Raw genomic sequence first — 9,204 nt, forward strand, 5'->3', positions numbered from 1 at the left:
GACTAAGCGTGGTTACTGTCTGTACGAATAACTGCAGTTAACTACTGGAATAGCAGACACTTCTAAAATTCTGTTTGAGAGCTATTCACACCAGCGTCATTTTTTTGTACCAAATTCTCTAACCTTCTGCACGATGTACATTGAAACTGGAGGAAATGTAGTAACATGAACATCCCTTCAGCTGTGTACAGGCGGCATCTGAATCTCTTCCATTACATTCGAGTAAATTTACATGGAGCTTACGTTGTGAGTACTCTTGTCTTAGTGTCTGTATGTATTTCCGGAGCAAACGGTTGTAGCAGTGAGTTAATAAGTATAGAAAACAATCTGAATATATCAAGAATACATGAACAAACATGAACACTTAACAATAATTGTTCAGAGATTGACAAAGATTGTTTATTATGTAAAAAGTGATAACATAAGCGAAAGCAGTTTCTATTCAGTTAAATCAGAGCTGCGATCAAAGACAAATATGAAAAAATTAAAGAAAAAGAAGAATCATAGACGTAGAGATATTAGTTCGTGGAAACATTAATAAAGTACAAAGCTCAATAACCTGAATCATGGATACTGGTACATTTTTTTTTTTAAATGCATTAAAAAAAATTGCTTAAAGTTTAGTTAATAAAATACTAAATGACAACAATTATTTCTCTCTTGAATTATATTTAGATATGTGTCCCACTAGCTAGCATACAATTTACAATAACATTTCCTTATTTTATAACAATACACTTAATAATGAACTTGAGCAGTTATAGAGTCTACCAGTAAATTGTCTTTTATAATCTTGAAGGTAAGTTGTACTGGGTGTCTTAACTGTGTTTAACAGGCTGAGATCATTAGCTTTTTAAAATATTAAAGATTATTAAGCCAATCAAAACAGAATAGAAAAGATAAAACTGTCTCGCTCAGGACTCGGCGGTATGTGTGAGAAGCATTTCAGTTGTCTCTCTCAAACAGGGTGAGATCAAAAGTTTTGAGAGGCCTAAAAAACTAATTAACAAAGAACTTAAATATAAAGGCACTGCGTGAAGCACTATTTGAGGAGACAGTGAGAAATTAACCTAGTCATTTCTCCTTAAGTTACGGTGCAGTTGACTGGCTGACAGCGGCAACACACTGGGAGGATGATGCGATCCCAGACGATGCGCTCGCCAGAGTTGAGGTCTGGGCAGTAGGCCCACAGAGACACCCGCTTGTACTCTGTAGTGCACAGGTTCACCGTCTGATTTCTTGAGAACCCGTACCACGGCCAGGAGCTTGTGGAAGGTATGTCGCACTTTTGGCAGAATCTGGTACTGTGTAAACGAACAGTTCAACAAACAGTTTCATCAAATGTCAACAATAAGTATGCAGTATGAATCTCTTTTTTTTTCCCTCCCCTTCCTTTTCTTGTTCCTTCTGCCCTTTCTTCAGTATCACATGCATGAACTCATTCGCACTCACGCATATGCACATTCACGTACGCACTGAAGACAACCTGGTTAACATCTGTCGCATGCGTTTAAACTAATTTTAAATTAGTTTAAAAATTCTGTGATCGAATACTGTAACTTTAACAGGACGATTTTATTTACTGGCTTTTAAGCTTGAATAGTTGTTATAAGAGCACAAAAATCAAGAGAACACGTTTATCAAGATATGTTGTACAGGATGTTCTTCGGAACCTGCAAATGTCGTACAAAACAAGCTTACGTGCAGAGTTTGTACATGATGATTTCCTGGAACGTCTGCATGACCCAACATCTGGATCGGGCGTTAAGACTGTAATAACTGTAAAGTCGAAGCTCTACGAACGGACAGGTGTAACTGGACTCCTGAATGCTGAACAAAGATGAACACGGTTTCACATTACTTATTTGTGCAGATATGATGTAAAACGCGTTTATTTTTCTTCAAAATGAGTTTTATGACTATCAAGAGATTACCAGATATACACAAAAAGCTTCTACTTTGTTATTGACCCATGAAGACCCTTTTTTTAGTCATTCAGTGTTTTCTGAAAATTCTTGGCATTTGTTTGTCCAGGCAATAATATTCTGCAGTCGTTGAAATCATTAATTATTCTCACTACTTATGGTGTGCGGCTCTCCGTTTACTAAACATCTGTGATTCTTTTTTCAAAAGGAAATCAGGACAAAATCTAATAAGCAATTAATAACCACTTGATGAGAACTGATTCTCATGTTCCAGAGCATTTAGTGGCTGTTAGGGCTGTATACATCAACGTCTTTAAAATGTCGTCTATAAAACATAGTGAATTTGATATTGTTTGTCTAGACAAGTTGGGTACTCACAAGGGATCGTTATACAGCGGTGGAGGGTCATCTTCAAATACAACTTGTTGGGAAAGGCAGTCTATTAAAGGGTTTATTGAAATCTCAGTGGCAAGATCAATGCTGGAAATAATAATAATAATCATCATCATCTTCATCATCATCATCATCATCATCATCATCATCATCCTCATCATTATCATCAGCATCATCATCAGTCGTTGTCAAAGGGAACGAGCAAAAGCAAAAATTGAAATAAAAAAAAAGAAATTTAAAAATACCACCTTAACAAAAATTCATTTAAACAACAAACAAAGGCTTTTCTTAACGGACTGATGTAAACAAACGTTTTGACAAAATTTAGTAAAGTTTCTACACGACAGTTATGTAAAATTTTGCTAAGCTTGGTTAGACCTTCTTCTTTATTATTTTCGATTAAGAAGTAATTGCTTACTACACAATGTTCACAGAAATTTGGAAAGTAATATTTTTAACACTTTGTTTACATTATGTGATTATTTCTAGCGTCATTTAGCGGAGTAAAGGTGGCTAGAATTTCAAGACAGATTGACAAGATCTGACTGCAATGTTTTACTTCTAGCCTGAATCATCGGACACATATATATGTTTGGTGTCGTTTGAAGACGTGTACTTACATCGGATAACCTGTAGCATCCGAGCTCAGGGCGTAATTAAAGCTCTGGGGCATTTGCTGAGGGCAGATGACGGGCCTTCCTTGACCCGAACCAGGAAGGACGGTTTGGAAACGTGGAAAGCTTGGAAAGTTGTTCCACGTAAATGGATTCCAGCGACTGCAACAGATTTACATGCGGACATTTTCGTTCCACAGAAATTTTGAAAAACTATGCAACTTTTGGTGGGGAACATGCATTACAAAACTATAAAAACGTCCCTATCATCGCGACGAGACAAACATATCTCCATATCATCCCCGTTAAAGAAATATATATGTTATCACTGTTAGGCGAACATACCTTTTGTATCCTCACTGTTAGGCAAACATATATATATATATAATACGTGCTAGACAAAAATCTAAACATCATCCGTGGTTTATTGATATCTTCGCCATCTTCATAGCCATCAAGTAAGGCGAAGGCTGGTAGTGGTGGTGTAACTATTGACTACGATGGGGGGAGGGGAGATTGGTATTTTACATGAGCCAGTAACTAAGGTTCTATCACGGCAAGGCAGCCAGCCCTGTAAACAGATGTGACGTGCAGAGAAAGAACAGCGTGCCCGAGACGAGAGATGAACCTAGGACAGCCAACCGTCACTATATATATATATACACACACACACGTGTCTATATGTACATATTTATGTGTGTGTGGGTGTGTGAGAGAGACTACATCATACATATTGCCATCCTACAAACTAAACTGACAGGAAAGCAGAAGAATGTCACAGTAGCATTTAAAACTCTTAACACTTCATTAAAGCTCTGCGTAGTTTACCGGCTCGCATGTCGTTTCTTTCTTGTCGCGCTGATCGGAGTACTACTGTTAGTAATGCAGCGTCTGCAAAGAAAAAGAAGTTTTCACGTACACGTCAACAGGATAATACAAATTATTGTTCAAACCATCAAAATATCGATAGCTAGGTAGATAAATCGTATAATACATCATGGTTTTCATGCGGGTGCATACATGGCAGATCTACAAAAGGTCAGGCCATGCACACCCGGACTCACCCGACATCCCTAACATCTCGACACTGCGCCACGTCGTCAGCGAGGCCAGCACATACAACGCACCGCACCTGTTGAGGTGTGGGGTTCCCCTTCAAGAGGTTCGTTATCTGGTCGTGTAACAGGTGAGAAGCGTTGTTGGTCTGTGCCTGTTGAGCGGAACTGACGTCAGTCTCTACGAGTGTCCTGATGAGGACCACGAAGATCGGTAGTGCTAGTGAGCGAAAAATCGTCATTTTGTTCTTCTGTTGAAACTGTTGTCTGAAATAATAGACACATGTAGTCACATGCCAGTATTTCTAAATACCTTCAAGCTTGCATACACATTTAAACGTGCATACATCATCCACACATTGCATACATAACTTATGATACATAGAACACAATACATAAACAATAAGAGCATAAAACATACTACTACAATATGTACACGATATATAATAATATTCTAACAAACTAGTTTTAAATTGTTTAATGAACAAAGAACAGATCATAGATGAGAAAATGTCTGTCAGCATTTTAGCTTTCTAAGAATGCCCATAATAAGGTTTACTGGTTACCTTTTAGTAATGTTTGCAGTGACACTCTTCAGTGGCACATACTCAGAACACTTAGCCCTGATCGGATTCACAACTTTTATATGATGAGACAGGCTGGTAATTAACCTTGAAGTCTTAGAACTTCCTGTTGTTGTGTGGCGAGAAAAACATTAATAAACATTAAAATGTAAGAACAAATGATGCGTGTGGATGTTATGGTGTTTACAGAGAGTAAGGGAGGTTCCCTACGGAGAAGTTTCGAATGTTTGAAATTTTGAATTCTTTAACAATCTTATACGACAAAATGTGGGAGGAGGTTACGACTCAGGGGGTACAAGGATGTGTGCCCCGATCACTTAATGCACAACAAGGATGCCTCTCAATTTGGGTGCGCAGTTAGTGGGTACGCCTAGGTACCCGCCTCGCATTTGATTGGCGTATTATAGACAGTGGCTAAACAGGGATAGGGAAAAGATAAATGTAAACATCGTTCCAACCTCATTTTTTTTTGTTTCGTTTTGTTTTTGAGTAGTTCGTTGGGGCTGAGATGTCAGAGAGCACAGCATTTTTATGAGAGTGATGCCCATTACATACATGCCCACACACACGTCCACCCGTATGTATACATTACATTAGTAACAACAAACAATACTCTATTTTTATTTTTGGTTCTTTTTAAAAATGTCTTTATTGTTTGGTTTTTTTTAACAGATACACGTTTTATTTCATGTACGTCCCCTCAAGATGTCCCCCTCTAAGTACTAACTAGAAATCTCACACTGAATACCAACAAAACATGTTCATGCATGGCCAACAAGACACCTTCACCCTGAATACTAGTAGACATCTTGCACTTAATGCAGACATGACATCTCATTAGGAATTCCATCCTGTTCCTGAATACTTTTCAAGAATAAAAGAATATTAACAAGACATCTCACAGGTTATCTCACGTTGTGTACGAATAGGACATCTAACTTTGAATATCAAAAGGAATCCAGAATGAAATACTAACAATACATCTTACACTAAATACAAACAGGATATTTCACAATGGTCATGTGAGATCTCACAAAATTCCCGCTTTTCCCGCCCGTCTCCTCGCTTGTTTCCCTTGGTGGTGTTTACACCTGGTGCTCGGCCTTTAGAGCTACAAGCCAGCTTCCCGCCGCTACATTGATTTAGTTTTAAAAGTTAATGCACGCAATGATCGTACTAAAAGGAAATAAATGAAGGCTGTCGGAGGCTCTTACATTAGCTGTTTTGTTATTATTATTATTTCATTATAGACGGGAGGCCAAAATCGAAGCCAAAATGATGGCTGAACTTTTCGTTGCACTCATCGCGATGGGTAAAACATCTTTTTTTAACAAATGAGTGAGGACCAGCAGCCTGCTGCGTGCACAGTCGTCCTCCTCATTAGGCTGACAACAGAATGTCGGCTAATGACTGCCTTTCTATTGATCACCTGTGTTCAGCCACCCGTCTGATTCATTTGTAGACACCGGGTCGATGGAGAAAAACTTTCTCTTCCTTCCGGTGCATATGCTGCGTGGTTATCATAAGGCTAAATCATGAATCATTTACACGATTGAACGTAATGTACACACAATTTGTTTGTAATTGCATCTCACTTCTTGCTTTTTTTTTTTTTTTTTTTTGTACGTGGGTGCGTTTTGTGTGTTGGTGGTGGGGGAGGGGTAGGAATAGAGAGAGATGTAAGTCATGGACATATATTTTCTCTACTCTCTGGCTATAAATTGATGAAGATAAACATAGTTTATGAAAGACTACTAGCAACAATACAATGAAAACCAAGCGACAATATTCTCAGTTCTTCTCCCCACTGCTTTCTATTCGTCTTCTACTGGATACCGGAATGTCTACGCCAGCCCAGTTTTTCATTGCGACTCACCTGCAGGATAATCACCCCGCCATTTAAATGATAGATTTGATTAACATCAGTGATTGGGAAACAGGATGGATACGTAAACAAAATGGCATGTCGTTATCGAATGATCGACCTGTTACGAAACCCAGCTTCATCCTTGTCATCTACACCTGAAGTTCACATGCAGTAAACAAAACGCTCCTGTGGTGGTTATAATCCTTATAGTGCACTTCGCTTAAACCTAATAAATCGTAAGGAACAGTTGATTAAAATTGATTTTTCTGTATATAACGTGCTTATTGGGTAGCTTTAATACTATTATTATTAATCATTTTAAAAAATCAAAGTGAAGATAATAATAAGCTGTTGCAAATGACAGAAGTGTTTACAGTTTGGTTTATCTAACACAAGGAAAAAACACACGGGCGGAGATAACGACAGAACATTTTCAGAAAATTTACTTACCATACTTTTCGGTCAAAGATGTATAAAATCCAAATTTCAAATTGAAGAAGTCTTCATTAAACCAGTCAAGAAAAAAAAAAGGAGAGGGCAGATGCACATGAGCAAGATGCAAAACGTTATAAATAATGTGGAAGTCAATGAGATGAACGCATTGGTACTCCAGAGGCAGACTGGGATTGTAAACGAGTAAGATGCTCTAAGCTGTAAGAATGATTTCTTTTTGTTGTTGGCCTGCTCCATGTTTAGTTAATAGATCATCAACTCCTACTGCTGCCTCAGAGCCTGGAACTTAGCTTTCCATTATTTGATCAGTGTTTGACAAAACTTCGATCTTTATTCAAACTTGCGATGCTGTTAGTGTTCAGTTTAAAAAGGTTATGTTCAAGAAAATGTTTAATGTACATGTGAGATTTTAAACTACTATTTTTTGACGCTCATAAGCGAAAGAGTTAATTTAAATGTTTAAGCTTTCTTGGGGTTTGCATTTGTCAAAAAGTAGTCGACGAAAGGCGACTTTAAACTCTTTATTCTTCAGGGCGTAGATGAAGAAATTGAGACCCGAATTCAGCAAGGCCAGATGCAATAAAGCTTTGTGCATGTTTCGATCCTTACAGCAAATATACGATACAAATCCACAAACCACAAAAGGACACCAACATAACACGAAGACGCCTATAACTGTCAAGAACAGTCGAACAGATTTCTGGTACGATCCGTTGGATTCTTCGGTCAACTGATTTACTGCTCGAATTTTTCGTCTCTGGTGGGCCACGATCCGTATGATTTCTAAGTAGCACACCGCAGTTACAATGATGACCAGAGCCACTGGGGCTGTATTTCCAAAGAATACAAAGTCCTGATTTAGAACATTATATATCTGGCAACCAACGCTTTCGTCGAATATGTCCACAAAGTGAACGGTCGACGCGTACAGAAAGGAAATAATCCAGGAAATCACGATGATCACGAGAGTTATCTCCCGTGTGATCACTCTCCTGTGTAAGAAAGGCGTGCCAAGAAATAACAGTTTGTCCACTGTTATCGAGATCACAGTCATCATGGAAGCCAATAAACTGAGATAGAGGACGGAATACTTCAGCAGGCAGACTTCTCTGTGGGTGTCAAAGAAGTCTCCAGAAAGCGGAATTGTCCACGCTGCTTCCAGCAGGAGGTAAAAGCCGGTCAAGATGTCTGCCGATGCCAAAGACACGATGTACATGTTGGGCTGGGTTCTCAAAGCCGGCGTCACGGCGACAGCAATTATTGTCAGAGAGTTTGTAAACAGAATGAAGATGGATGAAATTATGTTTAGAAGAAACCACAGCACGATGTTGTCGGAATGCGGCTTCACCTGGTGAGAGTGACTCGTCGTCGTGTCAGCTGACCCTTCAGTGGTCAGAGTTTCTGACAGACCTTCCGATGTAAACAACAAAGATGAATTAGTCATTGCGATTTTTTATTTCTTTTCTGCTGTCCCGCCTCTAATCCTGTTATTTCGAGTGGGTTATTTTTTTTTTAACCTTCAAAGCATCATCAGCTGATAAGAGCAGCCGACCAAAGTAACAAAGTTTCAGTGTGCTTCCAATGTCTGCAAGCAAAGAAAGTTTCTGTTTGTGTTACTGAAGAAGGTCATTTCACATATCGAAGCTTTTTCAGATGGCAACTTCACCATATTCAAGTTCGTATTCTTCTGTCTCTAGTCGATCACTCGGTTAAAAATAAAATAGATGTCTAGAAGAAATGCCGGGGTAGTATCTAACCAGGAATCCCTCATTGTCAACATCACAACACCAGGGTGAACAATAAGATGACCAGCCGCCACCTGAAGACGCCAAGAAAATAACAGTCCATCCTTCTGTTCACCAGCGCGGTATGTGAGAGCGATTGATCGCAAGAAGAGGCTTCGTTTAAAGGAAGAACTGTAGTGTTATCCACCACCACCAGCAGCAACAGCAGCATGGAAATCACTCAGTCCTCATCGTTGCGTAAAAGTCGATGAAGTCCTTCCTGATCCATCCATCCCTTTGCCAGCATCGGCAGCAGTAGCAGTAGTTAAAGAACCAAAACATCTTATTTGCTTGCGTGTCTCGTGTCCATTTAAAGAATATTTAAAGGACTGCCGCTCACTTTGATCTTTTAAAAGGTTTGTAGACTTTATCTTAACATTAGTATCTGCCTGGCATCGTCTGGGAACGGGACAAAGGGAGAGAAGTGCAAGCAGCTGACGAGCAGGAAGGTCACCTAACTTTGCTACGTGGTGTTCGTCATGCTTAACGATTGTCGACTCGTGGCAAAAGCTCGACTATCTCTTCTGTA

The 9,204-nt window shown here is 39.1% G+C and overlaps 2 protein-coding genes across 2 annotated transcripts; both read right to left on the minus strand.

Moving 5' to 3' along the window:
* Positions 1-613: 613 nt before the first annotated feature.
* On the minus strand, positions 614-4,634 carry LOC112560889. Its single transcript, XM_025232999.1, has 7 exons — positions 4,554-4,634; positions 3,997-4,254; positions 3,761-3,823; positions 2,939-3,094; positions 2,304-2,405; positions 1,702-1,830; positions 614-1,304 (listed from the first exon to the last, which is right to left on the minus strand). The coding sequence occupies exons 2-7, from the start codon at positions 4,227-4,229 to the stop codon at positions 1,085-1,087; spliced, it is 903 nt and encodes a 300-aa protein (XP_025088784.1). The 5' UTR covers positions 4,230-4,254; positions 4,554-4,634; the 3' UTR covers positions 614-1,084.
* A 2,619-nt stretch (positions 4,635-7,253) lies between these two features.
* LOC112559591 (beta-4C adrenergic receptor-like) lies at positions 7,254-8,340 on the minus strand. The gene has a single exon (XM_025230923.1). The coding sequence runs from the start codon at positions 8,333-8,335 to the stop codon at positions 7,343-7,345; it is 993 nt and encodes a 330-aa protein (XP_025086708.1). The 5' UTR covers positions 8,336-8,340; the 3' UTR covers positions 7,254-7,342.
* Between the last annotated feature and the right edge of the window lie 864 nt (positions 8,341-9,204).

The sequence above is a fragment of the Pomacea canaliculata genome, linkage group LG3 (genome assembly GCF_003073045.1).
Source record: "Pomacea canaliculata isolate SZHN2017 linkage group LG3, ASM307304v1, whole genome shotgun sequence".
Classification (NCBI taxonomy): domain Eukaryota; kingdom Metazoa; phylum Mollusca; class Gastropoda; order Architaenioglossa; family Ampullariidae; genus Pomacea; species Pomacea canaliculata.

What these genes read in the sequence shown, in the direction of transcription:
- LOC112560889 (XM_025232999.1), bottom strand. Translation starts at nt 4,229, where the DNA reads ATGACGATTTTTCGCTCACTAGCACTACCGATCTTCGTGGTCCTCATC. An exon ending in GATGCTACAGGTTATCCGAT is followed by an intron (nt 2,406 to 2,938) that starts GTAAGTACACGT and finishes TATTATTTCCAG; the next exon opens with CATTGATCTTGCCACTGAGA. An exon ending in CCGCTGTATAACGATCCCTT is followed by an intron (nt 1,831 to 2,303) that starts GTGAGTACCCAA and finishes ATCTTTGTTCAG; the next exon opens with CATTCAGGAGTCCAGTTACA.
- LOC112559591 (XM_025230923.1), bottom strand. Translation starts at nt 8,335, where the DNA reads ATGACTAATTCATCTTTGTTGTTTACATCGGAAGGTCTGTCAGAAACT.